We start from the raw sequence: 15,097 nt of genomic DNA, 5'->3' as shown, positions 1-15,097 counted from the left end.
TTTGAAACGTATTTTTGATTTTGTACTGTGACTGTTCAAAATTATTTAAAGAAAGAAGGAAAGAAACATGAGAGGAGCCAATCTAACCTCTAAAACAACTTTAATCTGTGTTAATATGAGAAAAACAAATCCAAAAATAAGTAGCCTAACCTCAAAAGAAAGAACTTTGTAGAACACTGGACTGAAATGCTTCACCTATAACTGCCTTAGTTACAGGAATAAAGTGTCCAAACACGTGGCATCAGTTTCCCCAAGTGAGTAAAGTTTATTTCATGTAATTTGTGATCATTACTGAGTAGTACCGGTTGGTTATAAGTACTTTGTGTTAACTGCGATTGCAGATTGCTTCGTTTGCAGCATTTGTTGTAAAAACATGTCGGTTCTTTCACAGCCGTGTTGCAGAGACAGCGACATTATTGATGAGCAATACTCTGATACTGATTGTAGAAGGTTTTTTTAATATCAGATATCGTCGTGTCGCTGGACTTAATAACTTAAAACTTGAACGCAAGATGAGCAGAAATAATGTTGTAGTTTTTAGGCGTTTTAGAAATATCCTACAATTAACAGTTTCTGATTAAAGGTCAATGAATGTTTAATTAAAATCCAGGTGTGAGTTTACAGGTTAGATCACCAGATTTTATTCTTTACTGATTCATTTTCTTTTGATATTCTTTAAAAGGACTGACTGTACAGCCCTTTTCACACCTTAGCGGTGCCCAAAGCGCTTTAAGCCTCACATTCACCCATTCACACACGGATTGACACTCCAGTGGGCGACTGCTGCCACGAAAGACGCTGCCACACCCACTCGGAGCAATTTGCCCAAGGACACTTTGACATGTGGACACTCAGAGCGAGAGCCGGGATTCGAACCACTCTATCAACTGAGCCACAGCCCCCCACCCCCCACGTCCCATACCTGGTTTTGTCCCAGTTGTTCCTCTTGCTTCCTCCTGTCGGCCTCCCACAGGCACAGGATTTAACTTCCTTCTGTATGGTGGCGTAGTGGTTAGCGCTGTCTCCTCACAGCACAAAGCTACTGGGTTTGAATCCTACCTGTGCAGAGTTTGCATGTTCTCCCCGCGTCTGCGTGGGTTTTCCCCCGGGTTCTCCGGTTTCCTCCAACAACATGCGAGTTATGTGAGTTGGTTCCTCTGAATTGTCCGTAATGTGTGAGTGTAATCTGTGAATGATTGTTCATCTCTGCGTGGCTGGCTGTAACAAACAGGCTGTTCGTTCCGGTCCACTTACCTGCTCTTGTGTCCAGGGCGGCGGCGTTTGGCCAAAGGACTCCCCGGGGAACAGACGCTGCTGAAAAGAGTTCCGGGACAAACCAAGGGGGAAACTAGATGGGGGTGGTTGGGTGGTAATGGGATTGCCCAATTTAGAACAGGTGCATAAATAGTGGCAGACTCCCGGCATGTCGGGACTGCCGGAGGAGCGAGGACCCAGCGTCTGCTGCGAATGCACCTGTTTGGGCGCTGGGGATGTGGTGAGGTCACGCCTTTGGATGAAATAAAGAATGACGTGGACCATCTGAGGACTCCCTCTGCTCTCTGGTTTTTCTACTCGCCACCCACCGCTCATGCCGTCTTGCTAAGACTGGCGATGCATTCGGGGTGTGCCCATAGCAAGCTGGGATAGGCTCCAGCAGCTTCCTTGACATGCAAAGCGGCACTTCTCCCTGTTGGGCAGTGAGTTCACATTCACCATGACGACGGAGGGAATGGAAGGCTAATGTCCATTCCTTGTGTTTCTCGGCTCAAATGAATCTCTTCTGCGTGTTGCTTTTCCTTCATAGTGGTGACAGGACCAAATAGAATTAAAGCCGCAAGCAGCGTTGTAGGCCCTCGCCGGCCGACAGGCCGTTGAGCTGACCCGCCGACGCACGCCGCTTTTGTCCTGAGTGCTTCACAAGTGTTTAGATTTGAGCTGCATGAGTAGCTCACAGTTTAGTCAAATCGCTATTTGGATTATATGGCCATCTGCAGTCAGGAGTTTTTAAGTTTCAATCCAATGTGGCCGCCTTCCTGTGTGTCTGGGGGCGTGGCCATAATAAAATATTTTTTGCACTGACATGACGCATGTCTGTACCGAATTTCGTGGCTGTCCGACAAAGTTGGCGTCGGACCCCTCCCCATAGGAGGGGTTGCCATCGCCATGGCAACAGCGTAAAAACAACAACATGGTTACGATTGTGCATTTTGATCGGGACCACATGAGGGAATTTTCTGGAAAATTTCAATCATTTCTGGCAAAGTATTTTTTTAATTCCCAATCAATTTTTGTTATTGTTCTCTAGGGGGCGCTGTAAGGCTGATTGTCAAAGTTTCACTTTTAAAATGTCCAGGTAGGAAGGGTCAATAAGTGTTTAAAATTTGGTTTGGATTGGAGTGTGTGTGTGAAAACGGGAGCAATTTTTGGTGTACGAAAACGCTCAAAATTCTACCTCAAGTTTGGAGCTTTGCCGCACGGAAACCGTGAAATGTATAAAAATAATTTGGATAACTTTTGATGCCCCAAGTCTCTAGATGGTGTACACTGAATTTCAGCTCATTTGGTGAAACCCCCGAGGAGGAGTTTGTTCAAATGCACCGTCAGCATTAATGTTGACTCAGCAGTTTTTAAATTTCAATCCAATATGGCCGCCTTCCTGTGTGTCTGGGGGCGTGGCCATAATAATATTTTTTTTATGCCCTGACATGACGCATGTCTGTACCGGATTTCGGGGCTGTCCGACAAAGTTGGCGTCAGACCCCTCTCCATAGGCCCAATGCGTTGTGATTTTTGTAGGTGGCGCTGGCGCGCCACTTTTTCATGCCCAATTTTAAAACACATAAAATAATTACTTTTTTGCCGGTTCTGAGCTTGGTTCAAAGTTTGGTGAGTTTTTGAGTATGTTCAGGGGGTCAAATTGCCGTTTAAACAGCAGAACAAAGAAAGAAAGAAGAAGAAGCGGAAGAAGAATCAAGAATTTTAGCAAAAACAATATAACTTTTTTTCTGAGTGCCCGATTATTACACAAAATACATTTTCGGAATGGTCTCGACGAGGGCACGCGTCTGTGGGGGCACACAGACACACACAAACACGAGTTGACAAGCGCAGTTTAGTGTCAGGGTGTGTGTGTGTGTGCTGTTGAGTGTGTGTGTGTGTGTGTGCGTGAGTGTGTTGGTCTTCCTCAACAGCATGGCAAAGTTGGATGCCGAGGGTTGACGAGCTGCGCTCGTCAACTTGTTGTCTTCTGCGTTGCAAAAGCAATAGCCCCTTACGCCTAGGATAGGCGCTCGGGCCTAATTACGCCTAGGATAGGCGCTCGGGCCTAAAAAAAAAAGAAGAATAAAGAATTTTTGCAAAAACAATATAACTTTTTTTCTGAGTGTGCGATTTCTACACAAAATACATTTTTGGAATGGTCTCGACGAGGGCTACGCGTCTGTGGGGGGCACAGACGCGTGTGTGTGTGTGTGTGCGTGTTGTTTAGTGTCGGGGTGTGTGTGTGTGTTGTTGAGTGTCGTGTGTGTGGGCGTGGGTGTGTTGGTCGCCCGATGGTTACAAACACGGTTGACTCGCTGCACTCGTCAACTCGTGTTTGTGGATGCCTGTGTGTGTGCGTGTGTGTTGTTTAGTGTCGGGGGTTGACGCTGCGCTCGTCAACTTGTCGTCTTCTGCGTTGCAAAAGCAATAGCCCCTTACGCCTAGGATAGGCGCTCGGGCCTAATAAAGAATTTTTGCAAAAACAATAAAACTTTTTTTCTGAGTATGCGATTTTTACACAAAATACATTTTCGGAATGGTCTCGACGAGGGCTACGCGTCTGTATGTGTGTGTTGTTTCGTGTCGGGGTGTGTGTGTGTGTGCTGTTGAGTGTCGTGGGTGTGGGCGTGGGTGTGTTGGTCGCCCGATGGTTGACTCGCTGCACTCGTCAACCATCGGAAGACAGTTACAAACACGAGTTGACTCGCTGCGCTCGTCAACTCGTGTTTGTGGGTGCCTTTGTGTGTGCGTGTGTGTTGTTTAGTGTCGGGGTGTGTGTGTGTGCTGCTGTTGAGTGTCGGTGTGTGTGTGCGTGAGTGTGTTGGTCGTCCTCATGGCAACGTTGGATGCCGAGGGTTGACGAGCTGCGCTCGTCAACTTTGTCGTCTTCTGCGTTGCAAAAGCAATAGCCCCTTACGCCTAGGATAGGCGCTCGGGCCTAATAACACAAATATTTATTCACCAAATTACACAAAGCTGTTGCAGATAATGCCCGTTTGAAATGTGGCTGGGTGGGGCAACTTTTCCACTCGACTTTTGCAGGGAAAGCCAGAGGTGTTGCAATATTGGTTAACAAGAAGGTTCATTTCAATCCCTCTTCAACCATAGCTGACCCTAATGGCCGATATATAATAGTAAGTAATTTTTTTTTACTTATACTTAATGACAACAGAGTGACCAAAATGCTTCGCTACTGTTTCCTGTTAATCTTTTATTTTCTTTATGCAGAAACTAATGAAACAAACATCGTACAGAAAACATTTTATAGTGCGTGTTGTTCCATCAACAGTTACTGCATGTGAATGAGTACAAGTGGGCGTGGCTTCTTCCTTTATTCCCAGATGAACTTCAGCGACAGATCACCGAGTCTTTCTTGAAGGAGTCGATCGACTCGTTCGCTCTGAGCTACAGTAAAGTAGTTCTTCCAGTCTCCGATCTGACCTGGAATCAAGAAACAGGAATCACACCTGATATCCGGTTACATGTTTCTGCACACGTTACAGTTACGTTACCTTTACGCATGAAGTCGCCCTTCAACAATGCCTCAGGCTGAAACTTGTAGTTTGCTTTTGGATCCTCCTTCATGTTCTTGAATGTAGATTTCTCTACAACTTTCTCAACATCTGCTTCACTCAGGTTTTTACCTAAGAAGGTGCAGATCTTAGTTACGGCTGTCTTCAGGTCCTAAAAGAGAAATGGGTTTGAAAATATGAATTATTCACGAATCTTTGATTTTTAACAAACCCAATTAATCTTACCACAATCATGTCCTCGTAGGACAGGTAGAGGATGTCGTACTGGTCTCTCACTGAATGCCACGCTCTGATGTGGTCAAACCAGGACGATGAAGCCACTATAAAATGGGAAAGGGAGACCATAAGAGTGGCTGGTGTTGAGGAAGACGATGCAAAGGACAGAGTGACGTGGAGAAGGTGAATTTGTTGCCAAAAGTATAGTAGTAGTAGTAATAGTAGTATACCCCTTAAAAGAAGACTTCACTCACAAATGAATGTGACAGTGACAATATCTCTCTCCCCACTGACAGTGGAAAGTCAAGTTTCCAAAGTTTCAAGGTGGTCATTGGTTGCAATAAAAATATAGGCAATGCCAGCTTGAAAGGCACGCGCGTTTCTATCTCTTTCTCTGTATTACAATTAAAAAAATAATAATTTAGAATTGTTTTATTTTAAAATACTTAATCTAATATTTTTTAACTTGGCCTCATCAATGTTTTAGTAACTATTTAAAGATGAACTGAACTAGTTGATAAGCTTTCATCAATAGATTTGTTTACCACAAGTATCCATAAATCAAGTTCTTATTGATCTCCTTTAGCTGCTTTAACATCTATTTGATTCATCAATGTTAAAATGTCTAAAAATGAAATGTGTATGATTCATTCTGTGTTTTTGTTCCTCACCATTTCCCACCAGATAGTCCTCAAAAAAGTGTCCGAAACTCTTGGGTGTCTCCAATAATTCAGTGATTTTACAGAAGTGGTAATAAGAGACCATGTTGTCCTTTGGGTTCCTCATCACATAGACAATCTGTCATAGAAACACACATAGTTTAATCTAATATATACTGTTCAATTTGAATATTTCACAACATACTGATTTCCTCACATTTAGTTACAGTCAAACTACAACATAAGTGAGGGCTCATGCTGTGGAACATGACCTGATCGATTGAAAATCTCTGTGTAAAAAACATTCTGAATTCTTGACGTTATGGCCTGAGAAGATGTCTTCATTCATGACTGAATGTCTGCAGTAAAGTAAAATTTCAGATCAGTGTTAATGTTTGAAATAATTTAAATGAGTTGATTAGCATTTGATCTTGATAGAACTTCAAGATTGCCTTTAGTTTACACTTTAATTCTGGAACTATGTTCTCTTTTCCCATGTTTTAATTTGAATTCTTCACATGAAACACTGGCCTTTGCCTTCTTGTCTTTCACTGCTTGAGGCAGGAGATCTGGTCTCAGATGAGTGGTGAAGAGCCGTGGCGAGGGTCTTCCGGGGTTTTGCTCCCGTTTCTCCTGCCATTCCAGCCACGGCATCGTCTCCATGTTGTTTGGATATCCAGTCAGATCCCCATCTAGCTCACAGATGGAGATGATGATCTGCTGAGTCCATATAGTTCCTGAGTGGGAATACAAGATATATTAGAAGACATTTAAAAAAAAATCCTCAAATTAAATCTGTTTCCATCTGGAACAAAATCGTGAGAGCAATGGCTGTGAGAGTTTGTTTTACTGACCTGATTTTGGATAAGTGATAAGGATAATGTCACTGCTTCGAATTTCAAAGCTCTGAAGTGACTGAATGGACTCTGCAGATGAGATTCCAACAACAAGGTTAAAGTTTTTGTATCGGTTGAAATACTTGTTGTCCTGATCCATGCTGCCTCTGTGCCAGAAAAATTAGCCGGGACTTCAACTGAGACCTGTAGGGTACAAAACCTGGACTTTGATTTGCACATGATGTTGTATAACCATAAAGGTCTGCAGTGGACTCAACGACAGGAGGGTTGAGGTACACAACAACCAGGTGTTGGAACGAATGCAGAAGAAGAATACAGCTGTGCATCCCAGGTTAATATAAAGTCACGCATCAATTCCATGGGACAATATCATCATTCTATATGTTCGGAAGACATGTTGAAAATGGTCAAAATGTTTGTAAAAGAAAAAGAAAAAGAAAAGAAAGCATTGGGACTAAAACAAACGATTGTGCTATTCCTTTAATAACATGTGACTCTAGCTCCGCCTACCAGACAGAGAAAGAAGTCGGAGATGAAAACGAGCGGGAACAGAGACGATTACAAAACGAAGACAATTTAATGCCGTTTTTTGGTTCCACTTAAGGAGATTTTGTGCCTTATCCTACCAACGATATTGAGGATTTATGTCGAAACGGGACTGGGTAAGTTATATTATTGGCTAATTAATTTATTCCTCTGCTCTTTTTGATATTTAATTTCTGAAATGTCATGTAACAAACCTAAGCTAGTTTTTTAAACTTCGATGGTTTATATTTTTTTCAAAAGAATTCTGTGAAAACGATGTAAATGCTACAGAGACAAAGTTGGACATGTTGAAATGGTCTCAGCACTTATATGGTGTGTTTTTAACGTTAATATATACTTAAATTAGCTGCGTGTAAGGTTTCCTGAGATGTTTTATTCACGCAGGAAGTGACGTCGTCATTTCTGCACTGTTGTCGGTTAGGCCTACGTGAGAATATTGAAAAGACAAGACTTCATGTTGTGAGCTTTGAGACGTCCAGATAATAAAAAAGAACAGCTGTCCTTGGATGTCTTTCAGATGCTTTAACGTTAAATTTTAAAGTGTCTCAACATCTAATTTTTGAACATGCAAAGATCTAAAAAGACAAATAAGGCTAAAGTATGAATGAATATGCAACTCAAAGTGATGGTGGGTATTTCTGTGGCCATGGAATCCCCTTCTATTGGCCTTTGCCACAGATTATGACGCAATTAAAACATTTTAATTCAGAATGACAACAGATTGACTAAATGGATTTATTAGTGTTTCCTCTTCATAGTAAAGATAACAACACAAACAATGGTGAGAAAGCATTTTGAACAACAGTTGATGCCTTTTTTTTTTTTAACAGTACACAGGTGGGCGTGGCTTCTTTGTTTATTCCCAGATGAATTTCAGAGACAAATCCCCGAGTCTTTCCTGAAGGAGTCGATCAACTCTTTCACTCTGAGCTACAGTAAAGTAGTTCTTCCAGCCTCCAATCTGACCTGGAATGGGGGAAACACATACTCTAATACCTGTTCACGTTTCTGTACACTTTTGTGTGACGTTACCTTTACGCATGAAGTCTCCCTTCACCGTCGCTTCTTGTCCAAACTCATAGTTTGCTTTTGGATCCTCCTTCATGTTCTTGAATGTAGATTTCTCTACAACTTTCTCAACGTCTTCTTCACTCAGGTTTTTACCTAAGAAGGTGCAGATCTTGGTTACCTCTCTCTTCAGGTCCTAAAACAGGAAGTGAAGTATCTTCAATATGTCCATTATCTGCATAAATCTGTAATCATAGCTGTATGAAAGTACAGCTATGATACAGGAAATAATCCCACCACAATCATGTCCTCGAAGCTCAGGTACAGGATGTTGTACTGGTCTCTCTTTGAATGCCACTCTCCGATGTGGTCAAACCAGGACGATGCACCCACTGTGTTTTAATAAGTAAACCAACATTCAGCACATTTCTACAGATTGTATCACATCAAAACACTTTTACTGACCTTGTTGTTTCCTCCAAGTTTTTTATTATGCTACCTTCATTTCATTATTTTAATCAACGTGGTTTCATCAACAAATCCACTGGTAATTAACATTTATCTATATTTGGCTGTAACTCCTTGTTGTTTCTCAGACTCCGATGTTCCTCACCATTTCCCTTCAAACTGTTTTCAAGCAAGTCCTCAAAACTCTTGGGCGTCTCCAGATCGCTGCAGATTTGACTGAAGTGGTAATAAGAGACGATGTTGTCCTTTGGATTCCTCGTCACGTAGATGACCTGACATGGAAACAAGCAGCAGTCAGTCCACAGTTTAAATTAATAGCCACAAGGTGTTTTCTCCTTTGCTCTAAATCCCTTAAAAAAACTAGAAAACGACAATCAGAGATTGCAGACCCCGCCTCCAATAGACTATTGGATCTTGTGAGACAGTAAACAGGGCTTCCGGATCAGAGGGGCCAAACCTGCTCTAGCTTGCTGCTCCGGAACGTACTACAAGACTCCTTCTGGACTCTTTTTCCCGTCATGCCATTCGTGTCCCTCCCTCTTAAAGTGGCAGTTTACAGCACAGGCACAATTCCAGATGTAAAAATAATTCTAGAATCTGGATCCGGATCAACGCCATTCTTGGGGAGGACCGAGCCACGGACAGAACCTTGCTTGTGTAAAAATTTCAAGTCGATTGGGTTATTAGTTTTTGAGTTATGCGCGCAGACAGACAAACAAACAGACAGACAAACAAACGCACCCAATTGCAATACCCTCGCCTCCTCTTCGGCGAGGGTAATTAATAGTTGAGAGTTGAATCCATCGTTTGTTTTTTTGTGGATGGACTTGTGTCCCATTTCTCCATCCTCCTGACCATGACTCAGCATTACTTCATTAATACTCGATGCTTTTTGCTGTTTGGCAAATATTCTGCATTTTTCCATTTAAAATGTTCATTTCAACACAGAAAACATTTTCCTAGATTTTCACCCATTTACTACATAAAAATGCAATTTTGGATTTATTTATTTATCACCTTTGGTAGGACTGTCGCCATGCACAGGATCTTTATACGAGACGGGCCTCATATCTGTCACTCTTTGACCTACCTGGCAGGGAAGAGTTCATAACAACAGACCAACCTTTGCCTTCTTGTCCTTCAGTCCTGGAGGCAAAAGAGCTGGTGTGAGATGAGACGTAAAGAGTCGTGGAGATGGTCTTAGAGGGTAATGTTCGTGGTTCTCCAGGTGCTCCAACCACGGCATCGTCTCCATGTTGTTTGTATATTCACCCAGACCTCCATCGAGCTCACAGATGGAGATGATGATCTGCTGAGTCCATATCGTTCCTGAGTGGAGACGAGATGAATTACGAAACATCGTACCAGGTCAATAAATCTGGTCTCGGCCAGAATAACAATGGCTACTTCTACATGGACACAATTAATGTGAATAAAAATGCTTCATGCACACACCCAATTCGGAATAGTCTGATCCGATCAAGATCATTCCGATCAAGATTTTATTCGGATCGAGAGTAAAATGTATTTTACCGATTGATAATCCGATCAACACGCATGAAAGCACTTATTCCGAAGTTTCGGTACAAACCGTCCTTACCACGCATGTCTGTGACGTCAGCTAAACGCGCTTCTGTTATTAAGAAAACATCAATATTCAATCAAAATCAATATTTTTAGGGTCCATGAACACAGTGCATCTGATCATAATTTTAATCCGAACTCTGATCGGATTAAAGACATTTTGTCCATGTAAACTCGGCCACTGTGAAAGCACGTGATTTTGATTGAAAGAGATTTTCACTGACCCGACTTGGGATAAGTGACGAGGAATACGTCACTGTCTCGAATTTCAAAGCTCTGGAGGGAATCGATGACCTCTGCAGTTGTGAATCCAATGGGGAAGTTGAAGTTCTTAAACCTAAAGAGATAGTCGCTGATCTGCTCCATGTCGCTCCTGAGTCGGGTTAATGGAAAACGTGAAGAGCCTCAGTTTATAACTGGGATTTGGACTTCGTACGCTCCAAATAAGGTGTTGTTCCTGCACCTTCATCTGATTCACCCATTATAAAAACACTTGTACGTTAACACTTCATGTATCGTTGTAAAGCTGCTGTTTTACAGTTTAATGCCAGGCCTCAACCGGTCAGCGGTCGGTCACATGTCATGTGACCCTGATTGGAAACATAAAAAAGAGACTCCTACCATCAAGCTAACTCTGCAATGGAAATAGGGCAATTATAGTTTTGGGTGAGTAATAATTAAACATAATGTTCATACATTGCTGACCTTTGCTCTCTTGTCATGCAGCCCCAGAGTCATGAGATCAAGTGGGAGATGAGTGGACGGGGACCGTGGAGGGGGTCTGGGGGTAATATTCTTGCCCCACCTTGTGCTCCAGCCATGGCGTCATCGGTACGTGGTTCGGATATTCGTTCAGAGTAATCTAAGTCAAAGTCCAGAAAATATAAACCTCACAGACGAAATGGCTTCAATCTGGACTGATTTGCATGTGATGATGGGGGCGGAGCAGCTTTTTACCTAAGATACACGCCTGTGGTTCTCCACAGGCGTGTATGCAGGTTGCCATGGCACCCGTTGTCTCCTTTGGGATTATCCTTATACAGAGACACATTTAATTCCTTTGGACAGATCGGACAACATTGATTCATATTTTCTGCTCAGGTGAGTTTATTTTGTAAACATGGGCCAGAACACATTCGGTTGGTCACATTGATCGTTAATGCACACATTGTAAATGATTAAAGTACATGTCATCTGGTGGTGGGCGTGGCTTCTTCACTCCCAGACGAACTTCAGAGACAAATCACCGATGCGCTCCTGGAGGAGTCGATCGACTCGTTCACTTTGAGCGACAGTAAAGTAGTTCTTCCAGTCACTGATCTGACCTGCAGTGAGAAACAAACTGCGCCTCGTATCTGATCACGTGTTACTGAACATGATTGATTGGTATGTGATCTGTCAAATTCGGTGGACAGAATTAAATAATGTTCATTCTCAGTTGGAGCATTAAAGGTCCAGTTTCTAACTTTATTTTAACATTTCTAGGCCGATTTGAACTTCTTTAATTTTATGTCAGTCATGAATTGAATCTTTACTCTGAAGAATATAAAATACTGTGTGTGTTGAACGGACTTTACATTTTTCAAGAAAATGCATGCTGTAATTTTTACTAATAACGTTTGTATTTGCGCACCAGTGCGAGTCACTGGGCTACGACAGGGAATGACGGCATTCCCGGTATTCCCAGCCACAGCTGATGCTGTAAATCTGCGCTACAAACTTGGACAGTGTACCTTTTCGCATGAAGTCTCCCTTCTTCAGTGAATTCTTGTAGTTTGCTTTTGGATCCTCCTTCATGTTCTTGAATGTAGATTTCTCTACAACTTTCTCAACGTCTTCTTCACTCAGGTTTTTACCTAAGAAGGTGCAGATCTTAGTTACGGCCGTCTTCAGGTCTCACAAGAGAAATGAAAGCTTTGAAGAGAGCATATTTATACACCGATGCGTAGTTTACTATTCTTTCTTTGAGAGTCTCTTTCTTGTAATTGTTGGCCTGTTCCACGATAGCTTGATATTTAGCCTTAACATACTAATTTACAAAAGTAAAGTCTTCCTACCACGATCATATCCTCGTAGGACAGGAAGAGGATGTTGTACTGGTCTCCCACTGAATGCCATCGTCTGATGTGGTCAAACCAGGAAGATCCACTCACTGTAAAATGGAATCATATCTGTGTCTGCAACCTTTCCACTTCTCTGGGGGGTTCCCGGTCTGCGGTGATCAGGGACCTTCAGATTCCCCTGATCTCAATCCAATCAAACAGCGGTAAAGGATCTGCTGCTAACATCTTGGTGCTACAGCGCTAATAACAGCGGCAGTAAAAGTAATTCTGTAACGGGAAGACTTTATGGTTAACGCAACCTCCTCCTCCCGTTTGACCGCTCATAATGACCGGTATCAACGATCAGATGGGGGCTGTTTAAAATCCCTCCTCCAGACTCTCACCATTGCCTTCCAGATAATTCTCCAAATAGTGCTCAAAGCTCTTGGGCGTCTCCAGTCTGTCGCAGATTTGACTGAAGTGGAACGCAGAGACGACGGCGTCTTTCGGATTCCTCGTCACGTAGATGATCTGGCAGAGAAACGGGCAGCCATTATGTGGTTCTGTCCACCGTTACTGCGAATGTTTGTCCTTTTTATTTTACATCTTATTTTACAAAACAAATGCAACTTTTAGGCATTAGTCTGAATTTCGACAGATTAATCCCATCAATTAAAAAATAATCTGTTCTTTACTGCAATACAAAGATATATATATATATATCTCTGAGTCCAGGATGGACTTTCACGCTTAACCAGCTGGCAGGTTATTTAATAACTTCCTTTTTTTGTACACATGATAGCTCCAAAGACTTGAACTTTGATTTGAATGTTTGTGGAGGAATCAAACTTGTGCCGAGGAAGAATTGGTGACTTATTTCAGTCAGTTTGGCGGCGTTGTCTGGAATGTTTCAGCTTTCAAAGGAGTTGATTGGGATCCCATAAAACACTGACCTTTGCCTTCTTGTCCTTCACCCCTGGAGGCATGAAAGCTGGTCTGAGATGAGTGGTGAAAAGACGTGGAGAAGGCCTTACTGGGTAATCTTCCCTATTCTCCCGGTGCTCCAGCCACGGCATCTTCTCATGGTTGTTCTGGTATTCAAACAGATCTCCAGCTGACTCGCAGATGGAGATGATGATCTGCTGAGTCCATATAGTTCCTGTGGTGTTGGAGACGTGCCCAATCAATCAATCAATCTGATGCCAGTCAGCAGGGGCGTCACTAGGTTTTAAGGACAGGGGGGGCTTAGCCCCCAGGAGATGCACAGGATGTGAGCAAATGTAGCGTACCAGCACAAAACGGCTAACAAGGACTGAGAAAGTATTCGTTATTATTATTTCAGTCTGTTTTTTAATACAGTACAACAACAAACATGTTCAAACAGTAGCAGTATGTTTTCTGGCTCGTTGTTTGACGCAGCCAGGAATGCAACCGACGCAGTGCAACCGACGCAGGGCAACCGACGCGGTGTACTAAAGGACCGTTCACACGAGCAGCTGCTTACGGGCACTGTTAGGGCAACTTGGGTAGAACCTTCAGAGAGGGAAACATGTCTGAATTGTGATCCACTCAAGAAGTTCTCACATTTAGGACTGCATCCCTTTTAGTAGCTCTGCATCTACACTGCAAGATCTTAACTCAAGCTCGCCACCCATCCTACCCACACAAGGGAAAGTAACTCTCTTTTCACTGTGTCTGAGTTCTATTCATTGTGTGAACCTGCAGGTTCCTCCAGGTTCTGCAGGTCTCTGCACCTGATTCGGGGAGACTGTGGGCGTGGCACAGGGCTGTGGTTCTCTCATACAGCTCCATGGCTAATGCATCTGTGTGTTTCCCTTAAGTGTGTCACACACTAACTAAATGTTACTACCAGCAGTGATAAACTTGAAACACTTTCTTGAAACACGTTCTTATATCCATTCTTCATCCATCCGTTCACGTTCTTCTCCTAAAGCTCTTCTATCATGCTTTGTGTGCGTCAAACACGCTGCAGGGGCCGACAATTAGCGCGTCACAGGGAAAACGTGGACTGGAGTTTCAGTGATGTGGGCATTCTCTATAGGAACAGGTGGAACAGGTTCTCTATCTTACGTCATGAAGTGAGGGGAAACTGATTCATGATCAGATTTAAGTAAATAATGACAGGTTGTATGTTATTTATTTAAACTCATATTATGTCGGTATTAATAGGATATGTCGAAACATTTTGCACACTGAACAAAAAAAATAAAGTTTTTTTTTTATTTATTTTTTTACAAAACAACCCCAAATTATTTAGGGGGGGCTTCAGAATATTTTAGGGGAGCTGAAACCCCCTAAAATAGGCCTAACGACGCCACTGCCAGTCAGTATATCAGAGTGAATCCGAATAACTCGATGCAGAGGAAGTTCGTTTCACTGACCTGACTTTGGATAAGTGGCGAGGAATACATCGCTTTCTCTAATTTCAAAGCTCTGGAGTGAATCGAGTATCTCTGGAGATGCGAATCCGATGGAGAAGATATAGTTTTTATATTTGAAGAGATAGTCATTGATTGTTTCCATGGCAGAAGAATGAGAGAAGAGAAGAAACGATTCACCGATAGATCTTATTTACTTCTGCAAAGGTCTGAAATTCGACCACTGTCTCCGCCTGCTCTGCCGTGACGTCACTGACAGGCCCGCCTGCTTGCGCGAGCCGATCGCTCCGCCCCCTGCTGCACTGAAAGCCAGTGTTGGGCTTCTCTTCCTGTGTAGTTGCTTATTTGGACTTGTCCCCAACCCCATAATACGTTAAGCAGATATCTTCGACATGTCGTTTAAACGTCGGATAGTTTGTCCCGTCTGTGGCTGTCAGTTATTTAAAAAATTGGTATCGGCCAAAATCGGTATCTGCAGGTCAGGACTTTTTAAAGATTGTTGATCGGCCAGAAAATTGCAATCGG

General features: G+C 42.8%; 3 protein-coding genes across 3 annotated transcripts; all 3 read right to left on the bottom strand.

Moving 5' to 3' along the window:
* Positions 1 to 4,591: 4,591 nt before the first annotated feature.
* LOC137905737 (amine sulfotransferase-like) lies at positions 4,592 to 6,664 on the bottom strand. Its single transcript, XM_068749989.1, has 6 exons — positions 6,523 to 6,664; positions 6,200 to 6,405; positions 5,681 to 5,807; positions 5,019 to 5,113; positions 4,773 to 4,944; positions 4,592 to 4,701 (listed from the first exon to the last, which is right to left on the bottom strand). The coding sequence occupies exons 1-6, from the start codon at positions 6,662 to 6,664 to the stop codon at positions 4,592 to 4,594; spliced, it is 852 nt and encodes a 283-aa protein (XP_068606090.1).
* A 1,179-nt stretch (positions 6,665 to 7,843) lies between these two features.
* LOC137905698 (amine sulfotransferase-like) lies at positions 7,844 to 10,869 on the bottom strand. The gene is made up of 7 exons (XM_068749948.1): positions 10,838 to 10,869; positions 10,356 to 10,516; positions 9,671 to 9,876; positions 8,693 to 8,819; positions 8,377 to 8,471; positions 8,104 to 8,275; positions 7,844 to 8,037 (listed from the first exon to the last, which is right to left on the bottom strand). The coding sequence occupies exons 1-7, from the start codon at positions 10,867 to 10,869 to the stop codon at positions 7,928 to 7,930; spliced, it is 903 nt and encodes a 300-aa protein (XP_068606049.1). The 3' UTR covers positions 7,844 to 7,927.
* Positions 10,870 to 11,260: 391 nt separating this feature from the next.
* Positions 11,261 to 14,743, bottom strand: LOC137905704 (amine sulfotransferase-like). The gene is made up of 6 exons (XM_068749954.1): positions 14,576 to 14,743; positions 13,127 to 13,332; positions 12,578 to 12,704; positions 12,191 to 12,283; positions 11,865 to 12,029; positions 11,261 to 11,456 (listed from the first exon to the last, which is right to left on the bottom strand). Exons 1-6 carry the CDS (start codon positions 14,715 to 14,717, stop codon positions 11,347 to 11,349), a joined length of 843 nt encoding a protein of 280 aa, XP_068606055.1. The 5' UTR covers positions 14,718 to 14,743; the 3' UTR covers positions 11,261 to 11,346.
* Between the last annotated feature and the right edge of the window lie 354 nt (positions 14,744 to 15,097).

This window comes from Brachionichthys hirsutus, chromosome 16 (genome assembly GCF_040956055.1).
Source record: "Brachionichthys hirsutus isolate HB-005 chromosome 16, CSIRO-AGI_Bhir_v1, whole genome shotgun sequence".
NCBI classification, from domain to species: Eukaryota; Metazoa; Chordata; class Actinopteri; order Lophiiformes; family Brachionichthyidae; genus Brachionichthys; species Brachionichthys hirsutus.
The sequence above is the reverse complement of the archived record's forward strand: the minus strand, read 5'-3'. Positions and strand labels throughout refer to the sequence as shown.

Excerpts from the sequence above, each read along its gene's own strand:
- LOC137905704 (XM_068749954.1), bottom strand. The coding sequence starts at position 14,717 with ATGGAAACAATCAATGACTATCTCTTCAAATATAAAAACTATATCTTC. Across the intron at positions 12,030-12,190 it reads GTCCTACGAGGATATGATCG|GAGACCTGAAGACGGCCGTA; the intron begins TGGTAGGAAGAC and ends CATTTCTCTTGT. Across the intron at positions 11,457-11,864 it reads GGGAGACTTCATGCGAAAAG|GTCAGATCAGTGACTGGAAG; the intron begins GTACACTGTCCA and ends TTCTCACTGCAG.
- LOC137905737 (XM_068749989.1), bottom strand. The coding sequence starts at position 6,664 with ATGGATCAGGACAACAAGTATTTCAACCGATACAAAAACTTTAACCTT. Across the intron at positions 4,945-5,018 it reads CCTACGAGGACATGATTGTG|GACCTGAAGACAGCCGTAAC; the intron begins GTAAGATTAATT and ends TTTCTCTTTTAG. Across the intron at positions 4,702-4,772 it reads GGGCGACTTCATGCGTAAAG|GTCAGATCGGAGACTGGAAG; the intron begins GTAACGTAACTG and ends TCTTGATTCCAG.
- LOC137905698 (XM_068749948.1), bottom strand. The coding sequence starts at position 10,869 with ATGACTCTGGGGCTGCATGACAAGAGAGCAAA. Across the intron at positions 9,877-10,355 it reads CGTCACTTATCCCAAGTCGG|GAACGATATGGACTCAGCAG; the intron begins GTCAGTGAAAAT and ends GTCTCCACTCAG. Across the intron at positions 8,820-9,670 it reads TGAAGGACAAGAAGGCAAAG|GTCATCTACGTGACGAGGAA; the intron begins GTTGGTCTGTTG and ends TTTCCATGTCAG.